Source organism: Apis florea, unplaced genomic scaffold, assembly GCF_048593485.1.
Source record: "Apis florea isolate Af1SG1 unplaced genomic scaffold, ASM4859348v1 contig_3193_pilon, whole genome shotgun sequence".
NCBI classification, from domain to species: Eukaryota; Metazoa; Arthropoda; class Insecta; order Hymenoptera; family Apidae; genus Apis; species Apis florea.
The window spans coordinates 157,685-183,730 of record NW_028256721.1 but is presented as its reverse complement, the minus strand read 5'-3'; the positions used below and the strand labels follow the sequence as shown (position 1 = coordinate 183,730).

The 26,046-nt window shown below is 30.0% G+C and overlaps 1 protein-coding gene across 10 annotated transcripts in view; it reads right to left on the bottom strand.

The window, feature by feature from the left end:
* Nucleotides 1–2,790: 2,790 nt before the first annotated feature.
* Asap (ArfGAP domain of ASAP) overlaps nucleotides 2,791–26,046 on the bottom strand; it is a 33,520-nt gene continuing 10,264 nt past the window's right edge. For 3 of the 10 annotated variants that reach the window (XM_086910483.1, XM_086910481.1, XM_086910482.1), the window contains 16 exons: nucleotides 14,490–14,562; nucleotides 12,996–13,141; nucleotides 12,612–12,866; nucleotides 12,163–12,248; nucleotides 11,812–11,968; nucleotides 11,467–11,731; nucleotides 11,026–11,253; nucleotides 10,584–10,806; nucleotides 10,300–10,480; nucleotides 9,898–10,173; nucleotides 9,699–9,818; nucleotides 9,404–9,626; nucleotides 8,982–9,314; nucleotides 8,752–8,918; nucleotides 7,733–7,801; nucleotides 3,111–4,718 (listed from right to left, as the gene is read on the bottom strand). In XM_086910483.1, the coding sequence (XP_086766609.1) occupies nucleotides 4,503–4,718; nucleotides 7,733–7,801; nucleotides 8,752–8,918; nucleotides 8,982–9,314; nucleotides 9,404–9,626; nucleotides 9,699–9,818; nucleotides 9,898–10,173; nucleotides 10,300–10,480; nucleotides 10,584–10,806; nucleotides 11,026–11,253; nucleotides 11,467–11,731; nucleotides 11,812–11,968; nucleotides 12,163–12,248; nucleotides 12,612–12,866; nucleotides 12,996–13,141; nucleotides 14,490–14,562 (3,018 nt within the window). In that variant the 3' untranslated portion in view covers nucleotides 3,111–4,502. Of the gene's footprint in view, nucleotides 4,719–7,732; nucleotides 7,802–8,751; nucleotides 9,315–9,403; nucleotides 9,627–9,698; nucleotides 9,819–9,897; nucleotides 10,174–10,299; nucleotides 10,481–10,583; nucleotides 10,807–11,025; nucleotides 11,254–11,466; nucleotides 11,732–11,811; nucleotides 11,969–12,162; nucleotides 12,249–12,611; nucleotides 12,867–12,995; nucleotides 13,142–14,489; nucleotides 14,563–26,046 lie in introns of all 10 variants that reach the window. The other 7 variants (XM_086910488.1, XM_086910484.1, XM_086910480.1 and 4 more) reach the window with 6 other exon arrangements.

Here is a 26,046-nt window from a genome sequence, read left to right as displayed (position 1 = left end):
TCATTTTTGGCAGCTAGCTCTGACTATTTTTTTCTTTTTCTTTTTTTTTTTTTTTTGCATTCAAATCATTAAATCCTGCCATCTACAATAATAGTATAATATAACTTTCCATACGACTTAAATAATCATTTTGCTTAACATTAATTATGGTATACAATTCACAACAGAAGTTTCATGCAAGGAACAGGAGTCATTTATCAGTTATCGATGCTGTTCGTTAAATATATTCATATAATACATACTTAAGATATTACATTATTGTTTATTATACGTTTAATAGTATAAACATCGACTCTTTCATTCTTCGTCCGCTCATTTATTCTATATATATATATATATATGTACATTGATCAACGGCACGATCCTCCACATTGTTTCAGCGTCGACGAATGATATAAAATATTCGCAATTGATGCATCAAAGATTGCGAAGAATATATAAACAAAATTAAAGGCAGCTTAATGCTAAATATATTAACTGATTTTTCTAATTCAGTGTTTCCCAACTTTTTTGGTTAGCAACACATTTTAAGACTAGTGTTTGTGGTTCATTTTGAAACTAATTTAGAATTTATATCTATTTTAAAAAGTAAAAAATATTTTTAAAATATTTTATCATTATATATAACAATATATTTATAATATTAATTGAAGTTCAGAGCATTTCGATCGAGTTAATAGAGACAATAATTTGTGATTAATAACGATTTTTGATTGATACATTAATTAACTTGCTCATGAATTGTATTTCTCAATCTTATTTATATATTTTTATGTTTAGTAAAATTTTAATGAAATTTTCGTGATTTATTAGTGTGTCGTGATACATCGATTGGAAAACAATTTTGTCATTTTTTTTTCTTCTTTTTATTATAGATTGGCATTTAAATAGCGATGTAATTTGAAACTTATATCCAATCTTGTTTTTTAATTTTTCATTCATTAATTTCTCATCGAAAATGCATGTTTTAGAGAATATTTTCGATAGGAATGCACGATTATGAATATTTTAAGTTATTCACCGGATTATTCTTAAGCAGAATGCATTTATTATAGTATCATAATTACTATATTAAATAGATGTAAAATAATTGGAAAAAGATCAAGTGAAGAATCCATCAAATAGTATTTTTGAATGATTCGAATTTTACAAATTTATCGAAAACGCATTGATCGTCATTTTTATATAAAAGCTTTATCCATTTTGATGAAATAAAACAGTGTTATTTAAACGTGTTGAGCTTGGTGTATAATTACATCTAGGAAATAATATTGTATCCTACTTTGTATGTAAAAACAAAAAATAAAAACGTTTGAAATAATTCTTAATTTAAGATTTTTTTTTTATTTTCCATTATATATTATTTTAAAAATTTGATAGATTTACGAAGATTATCTTTAGATAATATATTTTTAAATATCTTAAGAATAACTTAATCTTTTATTTTATTGTCACATGATTTTATGACAATTGTTTTGATTGATTTATCTTTTTCGTTTAATCAATAATTTATTAAAAAAACATATAAAATTAAAATAATTTTGACGAAGAAAAAAAACAATCTTATTCTCCATAAGATACAAAAAAAATCACATATAGATTTAACTTTGAATTTCAACTCGATGTAAAGTAAATATCAGTATCGAAGAAAGAAAAAGAGGGAAAATATAAATAGTATCCCGATTTCGACTAGGCAATGGACACAGTCCAATATCGATCCTTGGTTTCATTCTTCGCGATTTTTTTCGTGGATCTCTTATATTCAAACTGATTAAACGATATGAGTACAGAATGCGTAAGTAGCATATTCTTTATATAATATAGGTATATAATTATAATATATTTATTTGGTAAAGTTTTCCGGTTAAACATTTTAAATACAAAAGAGAGAGAGAGAGAGAGAGAGAGAGAGAGAGAGAGAGAGAGAGAGAGAGAGAGAGAGAGAGAGAGAGAGAGAGAGAGAATAAGTATGGCTCAATATAAAAAATAAAGCGAACAGTAAAAATTTACAATCACTTAAGAAAAAAATTACAGTTCCCTTTAATATACATTGAGCTAGCAGGCGTTTACAGTTCTCTCACTCGCAAAAATGTTTTCTTTGGTTTCATATATGTTGTGTGTTTCAAATAACAATATTAAAAAAAACAAAAATTTCAATTCGCTTCCGGCGCATAAATCTCGGTTGAATCGCACACGTATGTTCTATTATTCTTTTCTTTCTTTTATATTCTTTCTTTCCTTCTTATTTTATATATATATATATATACTATATATACTTAATGACTAATAAATCTCTAACTTCATAATTCTATTTCACAATATATATATATATATATATAATTTTATATATATATTTACTAACAAATATAATATGGCATTACAAAAATGTACATACGCTCGTAACCACGTGATCTTTAAGAGTCGAATACGCTAATAATACTATCGGTCATGCAATATTTTAATGTCATATCGTTCTTTTTTTCAGGAGATAAAGACACCCCTTTTTAATATTCTATATTTATGTTATATTTTTTTTAGCGATCGACGCCATTGGCTGTATCTACCACACCCATCACGAAAATGTTCTTCTATTAATTTCTTTTTGTTCTATTCGCCTGGAACGCAATTGCATATAGAATATATTCAGCATTGGCAGTACAGAAAGAAGTGTGCGCCAGATACTTAAAGACATGCAACAAATTACAGAATTTGTGTTCTGTATTCTTTCTCTTGTTTTCTTATAATTATATGCATACAAACATGCACACATTCATACACGCATACATACACTTATTTTTTTCTTTTTTTTTTTTTTTTTTTTTAAATCTTTATCTCTGTATACACGAAATTGTGCACATTTACCAAATATGATTAGTATTTCGATCGAATACGTGTTGCTCTACGTAGTAGAATTGATAATCAACAGCTAACAAGATAAACCAGTATCCTCTGTTAGTTGTAATTTAATACGAACGAATATCGTAATTTATGATAGATTTGCTTCGATTGCAACGCTCTGTTCGATTATCATAAACATGTATGATGGTTTTATTTTATTAGCGTATGGTTTTTCAATTTTTTTTTTTGTTGAATCCGATTCATAATACTAATAATTTATACTGAAATATATTTTATATCACATTTTCTGTTTGTTTATCGTCGGCCTTCAGAACGATCCAGTCTTCGATTTCTTCATCCTGTTCGAAACAATTGGTGTTCAACTTATTCCTGTTCTTCTGCCATTGAATGTATTTTTATTGAAATTTTTAAATTGTAGACTTGTATAAGATTTTTCTTTACGTTTGAGTATCCGACTCGAATAGGCACGTCTAGGTACAGCAGATGAAGTATCAAAGCTATAGTCTGAACAATATTAATTGGTTTCTTAAGCTCTTTTTTTTAAGATTATTAAGAATAAAAAAAATTATTATATACTTTTAACTATACTTAATAGTATAAATTTGCATCATAATAACTTCCTTTGTATAAAGTTTTTATATGTTTTAAATTTTTACTTCATTTCGTTTTATTTTATAAAATAATTCCTTCAAATTATTTTTTTTTTTTTGTAGTTTTACTACATGTTTTAAATATGGGATATTTAAAAATTATGATCATTAGAATATTTGTAAGTTATGTTTTTTAAATTGCATGCAATTTATAGCATAATGAGAGTTTGTCTATTTGTAACTTTATATAGCCAATTTATTTTGCTCAGGCTATAGTAACTACTTCTCTTCTTCTCCATGATGTTTCTAACGATTCTCAAAGACAAACTTTAACTTTTTCAACATTCATATTGATTTTTTAGTCAGATATTATTTTTTTTTTAATGAATTCTTCAATGTTTGATTTCCTTCTCACAAACTTAAATAAATATTTTTTAGATTAGAGTATTTTCTCATATAATAATTATTAAAATCTCTTTTAGAAAATCAATATGCTTCTCTGGAATTGTTTGAAGTTATAAATTGAAGAACTATTTCAAATTTCTAAAACAGAATTAAAAATAATAAATAAGTAAATCTATTGTAACAAAATAATGAAACTAAATAATATAAAGAATTTGTATCAACAAAAGCATGATGAAGAAGATTTACTCTCTTAAGCATGTTTCCAGATTTGATTGAAACGTAACTATTTGTTTACAACAAATTGCACATACGGACATCTGTATTTCGCTTGCATAGAAACATGTTTAAGACATTCAACTTTTTCCGTTAATCACGTGCAACAAATCATAGAAATTCATTATACATTATCTTCTCCTCAAACAATAAAGACTTCACGTAAAATTTAAGACCTAAAATTAATATTGATAGAGAGAAAAGAAGTACCAAGAGAAGGAACCCACGATTTTTTAAAAATTATAGAACTGAATGCTTGATCCTTTGTATTCAATCCTTCGGTTTCCTCGTCCAAGATTTCCTGCCGAGACTAGCGATGCTCACGGAGCTGGCAGTACTGGAGACACTTGCCAATGAGTTCAGGCTTACCGAATGTTAATCTTGCAACATGTGCACGAAACTAATCGGGAACATTCCTCTTCTTTCAGGTGCTCGTTCAAGAGCGCCTTCCATCCAGTTGTCGTCGTCGGTTTGTTCATTTGTTACGATGATCACCTCTCCTTCCCGGAACGACAGCTCATCCTCGTTATCTGCTTCGCAATCGTACAATGCTCGACAGCGTCGTAACCCGCTTAAGGTCGATGAAGTTGGCTAAAAGGAGATCGAAGAAAATGATGGTTAGTCGTAAAATGGTTAATTACATGGACAAATGACACATCGAATGTCCATTTTTGTATGTATTTTTTCTCTTTTTTTTTCTTTTTCTTTTTTTTTTTTTAGTCTTTTACAGATGAAGCAAGCACTGTTTAACGAACTCATGACAGCATTGATCGTGAGTCGAATTAGGAGCAATATGAAGAAGTTTCCTTGGATCGCAAGGATGGTTAAATTGGAAATTCTAGAAATGGAAACGAGAGAAGGAGGACAGCTTTTTTCAAGACTTTATGCAGATCGTGCACGATTAAATATTTTTCTTTTTTTTTTTTTCACTATTATTTTTGGTTCTTTTTTATTTTTATTATTATTTTTTTTTATATTTTCTTATTTATCATAATATCAGATATCATGCATGAAAGGAATTATAGTTTTAAAATCTGTAATGGAATACTAACACATTGCGTACAGCATTTTTTAATTGTTTGGTTTTGTAAAATGATTATTATTCTTGCAGATAAAGATAAAAATTAAAATTTTATTTGTATAGATATTCAGTAATTTAAAAATATATAACTTTCAAATATTGTAGCCATTGTAATTGAAGAAAAGTTAAAAGAATACATTACATAATTTTAATATGAAAAATATATTATTCTTTCTGAAATTTTTTTTAATAAATTACCAAATATCTATACAAACTTGTATAAATATTATTTATATATAATTTTGTCTCAGTATCTGCATATATTATTATAACATTTAATTAAGACATCACAACAAAAATTTTTATACATATTATGCAATGTTAGTATGATATCAAAACATACTATTTTAAGTTTCAGAATAAAATATTAATAAAAATTAATGATGACCTATAATTGTTTCCATTTTTTTGTTTCATTTTAATAAGTATTTATGAATGTGTTTACAAATGTTCAATACAATATAATATAATAATAATTTATTTATTGATATATTTAATATAGAATTTGTACTAAAAAATTTTTGTTAATATGATTTATGATATAATGATTTCATAAAATCGGTTTCATTAAATATTATTTGTTCAGAAATAGAGGAATAATGAAATTTAAACGATAATATGATGTGAATTATAAATAATATGATAAAGCTGATCTTTTGCAATCTACTTTTTACTAATGAACAATTCTTTTTGCTTCCCGATTTACATTTTAACATGCATTTGTTTTGAAATATTTTTCTTACGACATACTGAAGCTGCATCCTATTTAACTGAAACTATCTTATAAATTTCAACAGGCATTTAGCAAATACATTTTACAATTCTTTTGCAAAAATTTTTGTTGCAAATAATTATATAAGCCGCATTATATTTAGATTAAGTTATCTGAAATTTAGCAAGCAATTAGCATTTAATAAAAAAAAAAAAAAAAAAAACCAAAAACCAAAGCGAGATACTTCATAGCCGTACGCAATATGTTGTGATATGTTTGTTTATAAATTTAAAAAGAGACTTTGTTTATATAGAATTGCAAAATTATAAATTGTAAATACTGTATAAGAATTACTATATATATAATTGTATATAAATAATATATATTATATATTATAATGTTCATATTCATGAAACACTTTTTAAGGTTTAATTTTAGAAATCAAAACAAATACAAAGATTAATATACAAAAAATTTGATTGAAACTTATTTTTTAAATTTACATTAAAATAAGTAAAACAGAAATAGGATAAAACTGCAGTATGACAAAGATGGAACGATCTCTCTATCTTCCTCTATTTAATAAATGCAAATTTAAATGTAAACTTAATAAATAAGTTTTAACAGATATTTTTGTATATGAACTTTTATATTTATTTTTTAGAAGAATCGACTTTTCAAAAGTATCTCATGAATATATTAACATTCTATATCACTTTATATTTCAATAAATATATAATTATAAATACTATATATAATATCAAAATATCTATGTAAAATCTTATTATTATGTAGTAATCTACATTATACTTCATTTCTCTATGATTCATGATATTAACCATTAATCTTGCCTCTAATTTCATTCATTTTGAAAGCTTATGAGGTAATAATGTATCAGAATAATTTAAAATTCAATGCGCTCAAAGTACCATTATCAAACATAAATTTGGGAAAGCTCATGCGAAAATTAAATTCTAAAGCACATAGATACATTCCTAGCATGACATATCTTAATTAACGAAAATGTTACATTCACAGTTAGCATTAGGAAAGCATGAACGTTTATCAACAGAATCATGTTAACGATCCAGTGTTAGATTTGTCCTAATTATATATTTCACTGCCAGATAGATTAGAATTGTAAATATAATAGAAATTCACGAAATAAAATACTTTTATATAGAAATTGAAGAAAATTGTTAAACATAAGTATGATCACGATAAAAATTTTAATGAATTAATTTAAACAAAAGATGTTATATTTGTATAAATTATACCTAGAGCACTGACGATGATTACGGATACGATTGATCATGCAGTGTTACTACACTTGAAAAAGATATTCAATGACACTTTTGTATTAGTAATTTTAACTATTTTAATTAAATTCATTGCATAAATCTGTCTGATAATAAATTTTTAATGAAAGATATATTAAAGATACAAAAAAAGAATTTAACAATCAATTTAACAAGCTGTAATATATACATTCTTATATTAAAATTTAAATATATAAATAAGGAATAAAACTTAAAATAATATATATATATATATATATATATATATATATATATATATATATATATATATATATATTTAAAAGAAATAAAGTCACAAAGATATGCAAAGAAATAAATAATAATAATAGCAAATAGTATGTTCAAGAATGCTTATTTTCAGCTTTTGATTAATGATCAGAACATTAAAAATATAAGTTTTTTTGTTATATTTTTTTTTATTGGAGTATTATATAGAAATAAGAAGAGATATTTCAAGTGTAGCAAGCTGTAATGTGGGATGGCTGATGTTTACCAGATTCAGATTTGGGAGCAAAGATGAAGGCTCCTCTGCGTAGCTCTCTAGTCTGGCCCGGTCCCTTCGCTGTACCAACAATGGTTAATAACAAACCATAAAGCACTGTCTTTGAGATACATGCAGTGTCTAATTACCAATTCAAAAATTATCAATTAAAAAAAAAGAGATTATATATTTTGAATTTCTTTTTTTTTATTTTTAAAAATTTTGATAAAAAAAGATTTAATATTTAACACTAATATTTTAATTAAATAATAAAGAATCATTTAGTGATTTTTTTTATAAGAATATTATATGATAGAAATTTTAAATAATTCTTTAAGTAAATTTTTTGATTTGTTTTTAAAATTATTACATTATTATTTATATTTTGCTCTAGTTATTTTTTGAATGAATGAATACGAATTAATGATTTATGAATTATGCAACATAGAAACAAATATGAATATATATTGTTGCAAAAAAAAAAATTATATTGTTTATCATTAATAAAATTTAATAAAAATATAATTTGTGAACAATGAATATATATATATTATATTTAAATTATAGGTAGGAACATATATGATTAGTACGATATGCAAAGTACCAAAAGATTTTAAAAATAAGAATCGAGGAAAAGTTATTTATTATTTTCTACATGGGAACAATGATAGGAATAATATTGTGTTAATAATATTTTTATAGTTAGTACGATACGTTAAAATTAACGATTGTTACATATGAACGAATGTTTATATGTACATACGTATGGTGATGAAAGGTTATGTTAGATATCTATTGGTATCGATGTCTGATAATGCGCCAAATAAAATACAAATAAAATATCATTCGCCTTAGCGTGAAATAATTGAATGAACACGCAATACATAGTTGAAAATAATAAAAAAAAAAAAATTATAAGTTATTCCTCGATTTCTTTGATTCGGTGTTTTATACTTTTTCTCGTTAAAAGAAAAAATTATTCTATTTCCGTATATAAATATTCATATAATTAAATAAAAATAAGAACATACCTTACGTGGAGGTGGAACAGGATTACCCAAACCATGATCCGAACACATAGAACTCAACGACTCGCTGCTACGTCCATTACTCAATCTTGAGGAATTGATACTAGATGGAGCTGGGGGAGGAGGATTCCTTGGTCTTTGAAGCGTCGAGCTGTTTACTTTGTCCGTACCTAACAACAGACAAAACCGAATAAATTTCGAAAACAAAAAGGATCGGAAAATTCTAAATTTACCCGAACTAGGCGACAATTCGTAGAGGAGTTTGCGTGAATTTTCAAACGCACCGTGTCCCGTTGAAGAATCTCCACTGGGCGATCTTTTATGATGTTGACTGTTTAATGTATTTAACGCATGTGGTAGAGTATGTAAAGAATGCCCAGCTAAGATAGGTTCGCTCGTTGTACGGCTATGCGTTGACGCTGCTAAGGACGCGGACGAAGGTAGTGTACCGTAATGAGAGGAAGGTATACCACCTGTACTTCCAGCCGGTGGTGGTGGGGGCGCTACACGCTTCTTCAACGATCCGTGAATATTGACCGAAATATCTGGCGCCATGGGTGCAGGTACTGAAAATAACAAAAGGATTTTGTTATACAATTAAGGATTTTAATTTACAAATAAAAATATGAACTTTTATAATAATAAGATATCATACCAGCAACAGGTTTCCTTGATTGAGGTGGCGGTGGTGGAGGCATTTGTTGTCTATTCGTCGAGGAACTTGGAGAAGAACCACTTTGCAAACTGTCACACGTACTACTTCGACTACGTAAAGTCACTGGCGAATCTCCTGATCCAGCACCACCACCACTACCACCGCCACCCACATAAGAAGGTGGTCTACTACGAGATTTCTTCTCAGGTGTTAAACAACCATTCTAATAAAATGTATATCAATTAAAACAACTGATTTTAATAATTTTATTTTATTATCTCTATTTTAAACATACCCTATCTTCTATTATCGTTTCGTCATCAGAAAAATCGGTAGATCCTTCGTCATGCGAGAGATTCCAGTCGATATTAACATTGTCAAACAATGTCTTTTGTCTTTGTAAAGCATGACTTAACTAAGGACAATGAAACGGTTAATATATTGTACGATATGCTATTGTTGTACAAATTAATCAATAACTATAATAGCATTACCAGTTCTTTACAAGTGTGATGTCCCATTTCCTGTGCAATATCAAGCGGAGTTTTATCCTGCTTATTTCGATGTGTTGGATCAGCACCTGCTCGTAGCAAAAGCTTCATTGCTTCTGCTCTATCGTGTCTTGCACAAAGATGTAAGGCTGTTTCTCCGTCGATAGTGGTCCTGTCTATACCACCTGTCGACATATTCTGTACTAAGAAATCTATAATATGCAAGCTGTTTCCCATCTCACGTAAGATTGCTAAGTGCAATGCTGTTTCGCCCAGATCCTAAAAGAAAGATAAATTATTATAATTTTTCAAATTATTACAATTTAATTGAAAATTTATAATAAAATAAAGCTTTATTTGTTTTATCCTTATAATTGTATCTTTATAATTAAATTAAAATCATACCGATGTAGGTAATGGTGCTGCTAAATCTACATTTTCTGCATAAACTTGCAAAAGTTGTTGGAGATCACGATTATTAACTGCATGTTCTAAGTCAGAAAGGAGATCTCTTTCATCTGCACAAGTGTTCATCACGTATCGTTTATCCACATATTTAGCTCTTATAAATTCATATCTTTCTTCCCTACATTATATAAATAAAACATATTTAATCACAAACAATCTATAAAATGAATAATTTATATAAAATTTAAATTTATACAGATTTAAATAAATTTAACGCATACATTGTGGAAGTTGGGGTTGGTTTATGATTATGATGCAACGTAGCTTCCATTACTTCGTTAAACGCCTGATTAGTCATGTGTCGTGCAAGAAGCAGTTGAGCAGTGCCTACATTATCCAGTGTCAAGGACTGTATTCTAGATATGTGCACTCCTAAATCACGGTGAATTCCACTGCATTCTATACACACGATTATGCCAAAATTTGTAGAGAGCCATGTAGCATCTATCAAAAAAAAAAAAAAAAATCAATATTTTTTTTATATATGTTTAGATTTAGATATTTATTTATGATATATAAAAATGATCTACATTTCAAGTGTTTTTTAACATTATTTTGAAAATAGTATCAATAATAAAATTTAGTTAAAGTATAATATTGTATAATTTGAGATCAATAAAAAGAGAAATATATCTCTCTTAATGTTTTATTCTATAAATTTACCATTTTGCGAAGAACAGTCGCAGCATTGATCGTTTCCAGGTAACCTCATGACACATCGTATAACAGCCTGTTGAAGTTCAACTAAACTTGGATTTCCTGTACCAGCTTCAGCCTTGCCACTTGCGTCGAATGCTCGAAGCAAAGCACGTTCCTTGCAGTTTACTAAAACGGACATCCATGCTCGTTGATCTGCTTCGTCTTCCGCTTGAAAGTGATACGTTCTGTTGTCTGCAATCATAAAAATCAAATACGTTGGTGATATTTTTTATTTTTAATATTTAAATTATTTCATTAATATTTAAGTATAATTACTAGTCTTTAAAAAATAATTGCACATATATCTCCTTACTATTATTTTTTATATTTACTGTATCTGTTTTTATTTTATATTATTGATATATTATTAAGCCTCAATATCAATGGGTTAACAATTCAACTTACAACTAATTAGATCGAAACCCCGTTTGTCATCCGGTACTAGCTTGATTTGACAAGTTAATAAATTTACTCTTGTTGGTGGCTTATTCTCGTCCGCGTGACAAATGTCCAAATAACCTTCGGCTTGAACAGCACACCGTCTCTTTTGCCAAACTCTCCTCATTTTTCCCTCGCTTTTCTTCAACAAATGACCGGATCTAGTAACACCATGCTGCTTATCCCCTTGCAATTGGTGAAGCGAATATCCTGCATTCGCATTTACGTTTAACTGGAAATCGCATAACATTAAATAGTTGTAGTTCAAGTTGCGAAAAGGACCATGCTATACGAGTACAGTGGATAATTTACCTCTTTGTCGCAACCTGAGCTTCTAAGGAGATTTCTCAGTTCTGTTAATCGTCTTCTTTCCTCGTCTTGCGTTTGCCTGATCTTTTGTAATTTTACACTGAGATCAGCTACGTATGAGCCAAAGTGTTCAATGGTTTTTAGGCCGTCTTGAAAGTAACTGTGGAATACAAAAAACGATACGAAATGTATTTCATGAAAAGAAATTTGAGAGAGAAAAATTGATATATTTATTATATATTTTATATGCATATATTTGATCGAATCAATCTCTTTCACATAAAAAGATAATATTCTTATTTACAGATAATTCATAATCAACAACAATTTAATTTAATTTTCACTCTTGCTTACTTGGTTTGTGCATGATAATATTCGACTAGATGCTGCAGCAGTTCAATTCCTTTCTTCGTTTTAATTTCGTTCACTTTTATAAGATACTGGAAAAGATATAAAAAAAGACACGATTATTTATTAATGTTTTTAATTTTACATTAAAACTCGAAAAAAAAAATCAAAATTTTCAACATTCAAATTTTAATCTTCAAATAATATATTCAATCCGAATAATCCTTTTGCAAAATAATCAAAGATAAACGTGGTTCTTTTCACAAAACAGAAAAAGAGAATCTGTACTATAAATTACACCAATCCTCCCATAATAAGCACATATTGAGAACAGAGAGAGAGAGAGAGAGAGAGAGAGAGAGAGAGAGAGAGAGAGAGAGAGAGAGAGAGAGAGAGAGAGAGAGAGAGAGAGAGAGAGAGAATCATTCGTTCCAGATTCGTTTCGGGTGCCTCACCTCGCACATTTGCAATTGAAACAATCTTCTCTCTTTCTCCATCTCGTCGGCGATCTCGGCCGGCGTCACTTCCGTTCGAATGAGGCCAGCCTCTTTTGCGTGTTGCTTCTTTTCCTTCTCGATTTTCGCGTATTTAGCCTCGTAATCCTTCCACGCCTTTTCGAACGGCCTTTTCAAGTCACCTTTCACACCTCGTAGATCCCCTTTCAGCACCGAGTCCAGGGGAAACATAACGATGTTGTTGATGTTCTGCATCTATTAAAAAGGATTTCTAATTAATTGAATAATTTTTAATTAATTGCATAACTCGTCCAATTTTCACGTAATAAAGGTAGGATAATAATAAGTAAATATTTTTAAAACGTTTATTTCTTTTTAGTTTACCAGAGTCTTCATCAGAGCACTCAATTCTTTTGTGACGACCGCAAATTTCAAGAAGGCAGCGCCGATATCCGGTTCCTGTTCTTTCAAAGCGGCATCTCCAAGCCTTTCCAGCGCCCTTCCAAGATAAACCTCGTTATCGACGTGAGCTGCAACGCGAAAAATATAAGAATAAAATTAATTAAAAAAGAATTGGTTTTTTTTTTCATATTTTTAATTGTTATAATTCTAAATTATTTTATTTTGTTTAATTTTTTTTTTCTTTGTTATCTAGTAACTAGAGTTTTTAATTTATTCCTACATTATTAAAAATCTGAATTTTTGTTACCCAATTAAAAATTATTTGTTAATTATATCGGGATATTTAAATTTAATATTTTTTAACTCCATAATTTTTTTAAAGAATCTAATTATGATATTTAGTAATTGCTATTTTCTACTCAAACAAACATTTTTCTTAATTATTATTTTTTTCGCTAAAGTTTTTGAAATAACTATTATTTGATCTTCCGTTTCTTAATGATGCATTTTGTGTACTTCTCCAGTATACATATATTTTGTATATTTCATAATACACTTGCATTATAATTAAAATACAAACATAAATTTTCCAGCTTAATTGTACACCTGCTTTAACTTGAAAAATATGATATCGTTAAAAAAAAAAAAAAAAAAGCGAAAAACGAGAAAGAAACGAACTTTAATGCGAATTTATCACGAAAGACCGCTTGTTATCGGTTAACTCGATCTCGTTATTATGTTAATGCACGATTCTAATCTGTAAATATCCAAATTTCATAATTCCTATTACGCTTTTTTCTTGAAACATATACGTTCATTTGAATAATTATTGAGATCACGAAGATTTTGAACAATTAATGGATTAATTAACGAAACCTGTATAATAATCTGTGAGAATAATTATTTCACTCGAATTAATTCGTTAAAGTTGTGATTATAGAAAGTAAAGAAAAATTGTATCCTTGAAACTAACTATATTTAGAAACGTGAAATATAGGACACAGTGATCGATCACAGTGACGAAAAAGAGATAGGATACATTATAATATCTTTCTAGTCACTTTCAAATCCGTGAATTATTATGAAAACAGAATGTATTATTTAAATAAATATTAATTAATGCATGACAAAATACATAACAAAATAATATTTAAACAAGCAATCATGGACTGATCATCGGATTAAACGTTTACTTTTTTTTTAGATCCATTATACTGCACTATACACTTCAAAATGTTAATGTAATTTACAAATATTTTTCATATATTTCAAATATATTTTTCTATCTGTTACAAAAGAAACTTGAATTTTTATTATTTTACCTTTGAAAACAACTTGATTTCATTCACAAGCCGGTATACAAACTTAGCAAATTAACAAATTTTCATTCTATGCTATTTGAAAGAAAAAGAAAAAAAAAAAAAAAATTAAAGAATAGTAATAATAATGACAAATAAATGATCTCGTTTAACTCACCGTTTCCAGAATTGTGGATGGCTTTGATCGCTTTCTTCAGCTTTGTCAATCCATCCCTGTCGAAGTCCAGCGTCTGTAACAAATATTACGTAAAAATTAGGTAAGCTCTGCGTGCGCAATTTCTACTCGTTCTTATTCCAGATTATATGCGATGGGGATCGCATACAGCCAAGTGAAAGGGGATATACGTATATGCGCTTCTGCTTTATAATCCTCGAATAGCGGAAACAGGATTATACTCGATTCATACTTCATTGTACTTGATTGTGCATTAAAAGTCAATTAAGACTGACACCGTTCGTCTTGAATCTTTCAAGCTGCTTATTAAACGAGGATTATTTACTTTATAGAAAACGTAACAAGATCGCAGGATCAATTTGAATTTAAATCTTGGATTAATTGTATGTTTGTATTTATTCAATGACGCGTTACATCTTGCAAGATTATTCAAAATAATTCTTAAAATTAGATCTATATGAAAAATTACGTGTATTGTGATTTGAACTCCTACAATCAAAAATAAGAGAAACGACAAATAATTGGATAAACGGATATTTCAAGACAATTTATTATAACATTTAACATTTACATTTAGCTTGGTTGAAATATATGAAAATTCATTTTTAAAATACGACATTCTAGTTAATAGATTCCAATTATCTTTAACCGTTTTTAACTAAAACTCATTTCCATATTTTTGAATTTCTTATTACTTAGTCTTTTCTAAAAATAGAACTTTTTTATATTATGCTATTTCAGCATTGCATAAGAAAAAAACACTGTTTTCTTTTTCTTTTTTTTTTTTTTTAACACAATCGTTCATCAAATATCAAATATCAAAATTATCTACTATCTTATCATTATTGACTCCTGTTTCAATTTCCGGTGGTACTTCTTAGATTAACCTCTTTCTCTTTTCCAAACAATTTTAATATTTTTCGTACAATATCACTTTATTTTCGATCAAACCAAGTAGTTTCTCGAAAATTCTTCTTCGTATTTATTATATGCGAAATATCCAATTTTCTCGCGATTTCTCTTAATGAAATACCTTCTTCGTATTTCACTTTAATAATGGCATACCCATGTCTCTTGTGCTAATTCTTTCCATTGAATTCTACTTTGAATTCTTGAATTATACCTATCCGCCAACTATTAACGCTAACAGTTAGTCTCCGAAATTTTATCGACACTAATAATAAATTCAATTCATTATATAATATCGATTGAGGATTATTTATTAAGTTAGATGAAGCGAGAAGGAGAGACTGTTCTATCTTTCTCACGCTCATTCTATCTCTCTGTCTCTAATATTTCTTACATATAAACAAGCCTTAAAGATCTTTAAATATCTTTAAAAATGTTTCACGAATAACATCCTGATTTTTAATATTTTAAAGATACAGAAAATATATTGAACTGATGAATACAAGTTTGCTTGGGCAATATTTAATTACAATTTCTTTTTTCTTTGGAGAAGAGGAAAAGAATTTTTTAAATAAAATTAAAATATACGAAAACAACGCCCCCAATTTTTGAACAACAATATAGATCTCTTGCAGCGTCTATCATTTCCCCATTTGAGAAACGAGTTTGTTGGGAATTCTGACTAACAAGGCATTCTTCTTCCTCCTTTTCTTCTTCGCCAATTCCTTGTATTACTACACCAATTACGCGATTACAATGCGCAAGACGAAATTTCAAAATTGCGAAACGTATAAATATACTTGCCAATATCATACATTCTTCCCTTTTCCATCTATCTATCCTCTCGTTAGCTCGAGAAACTAACGAAGATATAAAAATAAATGAACCTTCGTAAATAAGAATCGTTTCTCGCATCGAATTAAATCAAAATAGAAAAGATCTAGATAAAATCGGCCCATGCAATTACAAGAATGCCCCTCTAAAAGAAACAGATGCGTGATCGAAACTCGGATTCCCCGCCAAGCAACAAACGTCTCGTTCGATCAGGAAATTGCACAGGCTTCCACTCCTCTCTCGTGAGCGGCTCGCGAGTTATATCGCCGAGAGTAAAGTGCCTTATACCAAGAAACGCCGCGAAAGGCCTTGGATCCGCGTAGGAAAAGCAACAACAACAACAACAACAACAACGTAGGAAAAGGAATTCTTGAGCGGAGCAACGATACGTTTTATCGGCTCACGCTTCGCCGAGCGGAAGATTCGCCTGTCTTCTTTCCTTTTCTTATCCGAGCCGATTTTTCCGTTTCGCGCGCCGCGCTTTCACGATTTTCAATAAAACGCGATGGTCGAAGCGCGCTCGTGGAATCTTATCGATCGCATACGGGAGTGGGTTCAAAAAGGAGAGAGAGAGAGAAAAAAAAAGGGGGGAGGGAGAGACGGAAGATGGCAATTAAATCTTCGATTTTATACAGCGTGTGTGTGTGTGTGGGAACGAGCGATGAATTTCAGAGATGAATACGTCGCTACGCTTGTGAGAGTGGTATATGGTATCTGAAATTGAAATCTCGTTCCTGAGTCGAGTTTCTCTCCGGTTCGAACGATTCTGGTGACATCTAGTGATTTTCAGAGAGGGAATCAAATATACTGGTGATTTTTAAGATAAGACTTTTGTCAAGTTTGCGGAGCCGAATGAGGGAAGTTCGGTGTATTTCGTGGACGAAACATTTGATTTGTTGAACGCTTAACGATAATTCGAGATTTGATCTCGGATGGAAACATTAATGAAATTGCATCGATTGGCTTATTACAGGGTTTAAGTGGTATGCGTTCGAAAGGGAAACAATGCTATTTAATTAATTCAACGACTTCCTGGTTGGCGTTAATTAAACAAGAAAGCCGTTTAAGCGATCGCGTCTTCAATTACCTATTTTAATTGGGTCGTGGCGCTATAAAAGCCATGATGAATGACGCGTCGATCGTTAAATAACGAATGGTATCGTGTTAAAAAATAAATTAGATAAAGGGTAAAATCGTAAAATTTTCTAATTATTGCGTGGCTACGACAGTTTTGTGACAATATGTTAGGCGTTGAAAGAGGAAGATTATTATATTTTCATGGAATTTAGAAATCTTTATAACACTTTATAATAATCAAATTCGTGAATTGTGAACAATTTTGCCTAAATTTTTTTTTTTTGTAGAGAAATATATCAATTCGAGCATTTAAAAAGTAAATAGAAGATATAATAGATAATTAAAGCAATGCATTTGACGAATAAATATATGTACGTACAAGTACAAGTACAGGGCACTGGTAGTTAATGGTCACGTGGCGCTAGTGTCGTGTCATCAGACAGAATAGCTCTATCTTCGCCATGCCCAGTCTCTCGTTTAACGCAAACTTAAATTGCTTTATAATTACTGCAAACAAACCTCAATTAAACTTTTTATATACTAATTTTCGTATTTATTTCGGCCTCTGGATTCGATCCTCCAAGATGAATATTATTAACATAATCCGTTATTCTTTTCATTAAAATTTTTAGGTATAACAAATAAATTTTCTTATGAAACAACGTACAAAAAAAACAACCTCCTCTATAAAATTACTTTACTTTAAAAAGAACATTACGAAAGGATATCGTAACTTTAATTAAAAAAAGAATAACATTGGTAAACACTGGTACGTACGAAACGAACAGTAGTCTATCATAGATCAGAGTGCACTCATCGGTGAAAAGAGGGAATTCCGGAAGGAAGAGTTGTTGAGTAAAGCCGTATCAGCGTAACGTGTTTAACGACGGTCGTGGTGGTGAAATCTTGGCGCGATCTTGGGGGGCACACCTCGAGGGGAAAAAAGAAGAAAAAAAAGGCAAGGGGGAGGGAGGGGCCCCCGTTACTTGTGAAATACGCGTGTTCCTCATCGCCATTGTGCGTCGACTTGCTATCAACCGGTCTGATATTTATCGTCGTACACCTCGTGTCGGCGGTTATTCAATTCAACGGTGCAGGGGAGAACACGTGCAACGTTTAATTACCATCCTACGCGCTCTTATTGTTGGAAACGTGGTGTCAACGAGGCTGAAACGATTGAATCGTACGAGAGATAGGATTTGAACGTTATGAAAGATTTAAGAAAATATAATATATAATTATATAAATTAGATTTTCTATCTTTTCTATTCTATCATTAAATGTCACAAATAAATATTTTTTTTTTTACGTTTATGGTAGAACTTTATTCAACAATTGATGTTATATTCTTCGACTATTTCTAGTTTGAAATATTTTATAAAATCCAAGTATATATCGGATTGGATAATAAATTGACGTTTTAACATAGCATTTCTTGAAAGTATACATGCCATCGAAAACTTAACGAACTTTCATTATTTTATTCAATAATGAATATGATCTTCCGTTAATCGTGTTAAAAGGATTGTAAAAAAATAATCATTTACAGATAGATACAATTAAGCAATTTAATTTCCTTGAATCCATTAAAAGAAACAATTGTATCGACACTTTTAAATCTTTCTCAATCTTTCTCAATTTTATGCAATTGCAAACGAATAAATATTATTTCTTTTCATAAAATGATTAATGAATATTCTTCGAGCGAAAGAATATCGCCTGTCACTTTGTATAGGATGAAACCAACGAATCGATTGGTAAAAAAATTTCCACGAAAGTCATTAGTAAAACTGACATAAAGCTTATTTCCGCTTGTGCCATTTAGACACAACGGTACTTTTTAATTTTCTTCAATCGCTCATTCACAAATATATATTTCTCCACTTTTTAAACTGCCATACGTTATTTTTATTAGAGTAATTATTATGATGTTCGCGTATTATATTAATTATATTAATCTTTCTGCCGTTTAGTTTCGATTTTTCGGTTTTATTTTAAAAGTTTCTACAATTTTATATTTTAATATAATTCAACACATGTTTAATACAAAACACTTTTCAAAAAAATTCACGACCCAATGAAAATCTTTCGAAAGGCGTTCGCGTCGTTTTCAAAGAGATAAAATATTCAACGTGCACCCGTTGACCTTTGATCTGACATTTGAAGAACGATATCTATTTGCACTTCTGTTTGTATTAAATGCACACACGTGTATCAATCGCGTTCAATTTCGTCGTTTTATCGCACGATCTTCATAGAAAAAATGCAATAAATGATTGCGATTATATTATACTCGAGACATAGGTTGCAAAACGAAAAAGAGATGCGACAAAATTATGTATTTTATTTAGAAAAAAATTATTTACTCCATTAAAATTCAAACACGTTTAATAAAAAAATATTTTCACTAATCTGTTCAAGTTGATCGAAATAACATTTAGATCGAAACGACGCAAATATGAAATATTTCGTAATTGTACAACACAAAAGAAACACGCGGTTGTTAATCGTATAAAGCCGTGCTCTAAGAATTTGGATAAATAAAATATGAATCGAGAAATATTCGTGAAAAAAAAAAAAAAAGAATTTAATCGTTTCAATATGCAGCATGAATGTACTGATAATCTCGTTTTTGATCTTCAATTCAATTTCATTCCCTTGTCCTTGATCACGAATTCAATCTCGTTTTTGATCTCCAACGGTAAACTTTAATCTCGTTTCTTTCAAATTAAAACTTTTCCTTCCAATATTTTTATTCGTTATTACATCTTTCGCGTTCTTTCGATATTAAATATGAAACTTTTAAATAGCAAATTGTTAGAAGAATCAAAATATTACAAATTTCTTGAATTACCAAATAAAACTTCTTTAAATATTTATAACAAAAATTTAAACTTTAGATACATCCATCTTACGATTTTGCAAGAATTAAAGTGTCTCACACACACACACGCGCTCACCTCTGACTGTTTTTACATTATTTGATAGAAATTTACATCTTTAATAAAAATTGGAATCACAGTAGAGACGCAAGAGTGGGAAAAAATTTGCAAAATTAACATTCTCTCCAATGCAAAATAGAAACTCGTTCGATAATAATGAAATTTGTTCAATCGTGATTTAACAGACTTGTCAATGCTAGGGGAATTAAATCGGCGGATTTTCCTTTCCTTCTTCTTACATTATCTTCGAAAGACAATCGTTTACCGAACGAAGACGCCACTCGAGGTATACGTATAACTATTAACTATAACTGGAAAGTTGGAATGAAAACGTTCTGATCGATGAACGTCCCTATTGTTCGCAACGTTCGCGACTAGCGCTAGCACGGAATACAGGATCGGTGAACAAATTGAATAAAATAGAAGGATAGTGTGACGATAATTCAATCGCTTCCGTTTCTTCGTATATGAAACTTCGAATTTAAAAGATAAGAAAGATTATAAGTCCCTACTCAATTTCGTAATTTTATCGTTCTCCTCCATTTTGAAAAATGGAAATTCTATTTATAAATAGATAACCTATATACAAACTTGATATTAATTAGGAAAATTATGGCGAGTAATGAAATTCCTACAAATTGTTAAACTGTAATTGAAGTTATCTTTTCATGATTCTCATGATATTTCAATGTTAACGAAAGAAAAAAAAGGGGGGGGAGGGGGAATTGGAATTCCTTTAACGACATTGGAGTTAAGCATTTAAGTAGATTAAAGGTAACGCATTTCGTTGAATCACATCGGATTGAATGGATTAAAACTTCTTATTATGCGAGCTAAATACCTCGACACGATCCCTTTTTGCTCGTGGTTGGATCACTATTAAACCAGGCCTGACAAACGCGATCACATTTTCTAATTTTAGTTGGACGCGTGCGGGAACGAATATTCTCGCGCGGACAGACGGTTTTCCCTGTTGCACGAGACGTACGATAATAGCACACGCATCTCGCGTTATTCTGGTAACGCGAAACTGTGCCGTGTCGGACACAACTGGAAAGTCAGGACATTCGATGAATGTGAAGCTGGTTTGTATAGAATCTGCGATACAGCCGATATTGTAGTGTATTTTGCACAATTGCTTTTCAACGTTCTGCCTTCTTTTACACAATTATGAAGTGCAATAATCGTTCAATGTGAAGTGAAATTTTTATAAACGTCGATTCATTATTATTATTATTATTATTATTATGCAATCAATGGTTTGTGATTTCGGACGAAATTAGTATTGGATAATGGAGAATATTATATTAAGGGTTTTAATTAAAAGGTTTCTATAAAAGATTTAAATTATAAATAATCTGATTGATTTAAAAAAAAAAAAAATGTCAGACTATTATTAAAATAAGGTCAGATTGCTAAAATTACAATTTAATTTTATAAAACTGTGTAAAAATAAAAAGAAAACTTTACATCATTACAGCGTTTATTAATCCTTTCGTTGTTAAAAATAACGAAGATTATTTACTCTCTTGTACTCTAATAATAAAGACGACTATGATTCCCAGTCGTTTTATTATAATTTCTTCTGCAAACTTATTCTGCTTACGTTGATACGTTACACTCAATAATAAACATGGAATAATATTACATGACAACTGAAGAGTTGTCCAATGCATTGATTCCATGAAAGAGTTGATAAACCGATATCAACAAAAATCTTCTCTAATATCAAAAAGAATACACATTGGGGAAATATCGATAATATCGATTGTATTATAATATTTCTACGAAATGATGAAATTTAAAAATTATTATTTTTCAAGTAGGATAAATAATTTTTTTACAACAATTTTGTATTTAAATTGTCGAATTATAAATTCGATTTTTAACTGGATTTCTTCCTCTTCTTCACGAGGAAAATAAATTACACGTTTATGATCAATTTTAAACGAGATAATCTACGTATATATGTGCATGTATTTACACGAACTATTGATAAATATTATCAATTTATCGAACTGAACTTTATGTTGTAAAATAATTTTCCATCTAATACACTCAATTCAATAAATTCATACGATTGATTTTTATTTCATTAATTAAGCGAACAGAAATTACTTACAAAGAATGTTAAATTAAGGTTAATTGAAGAACGACACTTTTTGATTTTAGAAGTAAAAAAAAAAAAAAGATAAATAAGTCCCAATCGATTTTTTTCACCTTTGTTTTCGTTTTAATTTTTAGAATTGATCAAAAGACGAATATAATATCATCCTATATATTTAGTTCGTTCGTTTCTGTTCTGGTTAAAAGTGCGCAGAGAAATTGATAACCGTGGCCCACCTCCAGAACTGACCTACCTCCCTTACGGTTGCTACCACGCAATAGTGGGGATAAAACCGATGGAAACAGGTTTTGCGCTATTCTCAGCCAATGAACCTCGTTTACTCATATATTGTGCGTGTGTATGGGCGCGTGGGCCAAGGATTTTTGCGAAATTTCGCACACAATCGCGGAAATCATTTATGCCAGCCGTGTAGGATTTCCGGTAGTTCGCGAGGCCTTGATTTTTCGCGGGAAATAAAAGGCAAATTGGCCGGTGGTTGAGCTTGAAATGGAAAAGTGGGTTACGTAGAAATTCAAAACTTGAGCGAGGATTGCAAAAATAGACTCGATTTATTGTTCGGGGATAAGTTTGATAAATTGAAATAAAATGAAAATTGCGGAACTTAATATAAAATATTATGAATAAAATTTTTGTGTGTACGAAAAATATGTGATTTAACAATGCATTCTTTTTTTACTTCAAATTTTAATATTTAAAGATCGGATGCTTATTCGGGCAGATCTGGATTTCCGCGATAGGAGACGAGTGTAAATCAGATAAAAGAATGGTTAAGTCTCGTTTGACAGATAATTTCATTCGACACACTTATTTCTCTAAAAGTATTATTTTTTGTTTCGAGAAATTGGTGAGAATAACAATGCACGTTAAAACGCGTATTATATAAAAGCAGACTCTCCAGATTCAATCTCATAAATGGATTTTAAAAATCAAAGACTCAAATTCATTAGACAATTCCGGAAATTGAATTACATTCTTGCATTATTCTGCAACGTTCTACTGTTTAAGCGAATTATACAGGATATCCCAAAAACCGAGAGTTTCGTGAAGTAGTTTCATTTCAACAACATTTTTCTTTACAAAAATTTTCGTTACTGTATTATTAGCAAAAAAACTAATTAATTATGAAGCACGTAGATTAGGCAAAATAAACGCGAGGATTGGGTATGTGCCATATCAGCGAACAAGTTCAAGAAATATGAAAAAAAAAAAAAAAAAAAAAAAAAAAAATTATATCGAAATTAATTGATATTCGTATTCCTGCTCTTTTTATTATCATTCTTCTCCATCTTCTTCCTCGTTGTTTATCTATTCCATCTCTTCTATTGTTCTAATTTCTCCTCTTCTAACTTATCAATTCGTTTTTCTATTCTGATATATCAATTCTTCTTTATCAATTCCTTTCCTTTTTTAAATTCAATTTATTCATGTATATAATAAATAATTAATTACTTTATACATTGATAAAATATTATTTCTATTCTAAAATATTTTTCACATTAAACAGTTTTCTCTTTTTATTTGAACTTATTCGTTGGTGGTTCGTACCCAACACTACCGTCACGGCTTGATTAGTTTACGTGTTCCGCGATTGGTTAGTGTTTTTTTTCTTAATAACTTGTTAACAAAGCCATAAATGACAATCTTTGCACAGGAAAATATCTCACGAATTTTCAATTAGTTTCTATATTTTTGAGATATATATGTATATTCCTGTCTCTGCAATCTTTTCAATTTAAGATAATAACACGTTTCTTTTAAAAACACAAAATTATCAATGGAAAAAGGATTAAAACTGCTTAAATAAAAAAAAAAAGAATTCTCTTGTAAAAATAAATCCCAAAGATATATTCTACATTTCGACCAAACACGATTTAGAAAAAATCGATCTCTTTTCTACACACACACACACACATATATATATATATATATATGCAAGTAAATGACAATTAAATCGTGGCATCGTCAATTCTCATTCCAGTTATAATGGATTGTACGAGGAGGAAAAAGAGATTCAACCGCAGAAAGGTGCTTCAACGAGGCTAGCCGCGAGCAACGAAGCAAGCTTTTCTAACTTGCTCTCCACTCGTAAGAACTGCACCGCGAGCAGTCGTCGAGGAAAATAGGCTTTTCTCTCGACGAATGTTTCCACGTGAATTCCATGTGTTATTCATCTTTGTGTTAAAGGAATGCACCGTTCTAGAAACACGTATACATATATATATATATATACACGTGGGCATGCACGAAAAATTTTTATTTTCCGATATTGGTAATATTGGCAGCGTATCTATTAGACCGTGTTATCGATAATGTTATCTACTATTACTTCAAATTTCACGATTATATTATACGTAGTTAGCATACGGCAACAATCTTAACGAATTACTTGTTTCCAATCGTTTTTCTTGATGGCGAATAAATATTAAGCAAAACGATCCGTTTCTTTAATTCGACATTAATTAAATTGTTCTTTAAAAAAGATGATTGGACAAAAATAATTCTAACCTCTTCTCGTCCAAAATTACAATAAAAATAAAATGCTCTCCCGAAATTTCTCTAATACTTAGGTATGAAAAAAAATTATCCTAAAAATGGGAAATGTAATTAATAGAATGTAATAATTCTCGTGTCACGCGTGTCACGAATAAAAAAAAATGAAACGAATCATCACGAAAGTGTTTAATTAAGTTGAGAGACACAGGTCGATAGGCTCGTAACAAGCGTGCAATAAATGTTGACACGAAAAAGCGTATGAGTCACTGGAGGACCGTGGAGGGACCAGAATCGAGCACACACTTTAGACCACTAAACCAGCTTCACCTCCACCTCTCTCTCTCTCTCTCTCGTCCCCCCTTTTCTTTCTTTCTCACCGTCCTTCTCCATCTTTCGACCGACAACCAGGTGAGGCGACTAAGAACGAAAGGAATTCCTGGCCGCGCGACCTTGGTAGGTCGTTCGTATCCGAGTCGTTTACCTGGACCGATTTGCAAACGTTGAGAAGAGGCAAATGCCTCCATCCGTGGTGGTGAAACACGATTCACTCCTCCGAACGAGGCGTATCGAGGCGTGCACAGGGAGGATGGTAAATTTAATCCTTTGTATTTCCATTCGATTTCTGCGCGGAGGACATTTTCTACGGTTCGCAATTCAGCTTTCGTTTTCTTTCCAATTCCAGTTTAGTTGCAATGTTTATTACAATCGGTCCACAAATACTTTTTTCAGTTCTGTTCAAAATAAATTATGTTAATTTGGATTAAATTTGCGTATGAATTGTCTCGAATTCGAAAAAGATCTTTGTTTTTGAAAGAAAGGAGCACGTATCGAAAATCAGTAATTTCGCAATTTCTACGCGCTGAATAAACGCTGATATAGGAGATGCAAAATTTCCACCGATTCGATTAAAATGCTTATTTCTGCTAGAATGTTTCGCGATAGACTCGCGATAGAATTGAATTTCAACGGGTTTGAATTTTCCAGACACGTGATATGCTCGATTTAATTATTTAATCCCATTGATTATACGCTGTTTTACTTGGAATAAAAAGAGAATTCTTTCTTTTTCTTCTACGATAATTATCCACGTCTAACCTTACGATTTTTAATTTTAAAAATTTGCCATACACAAGTGATAAATGAATAAGGAATGCTC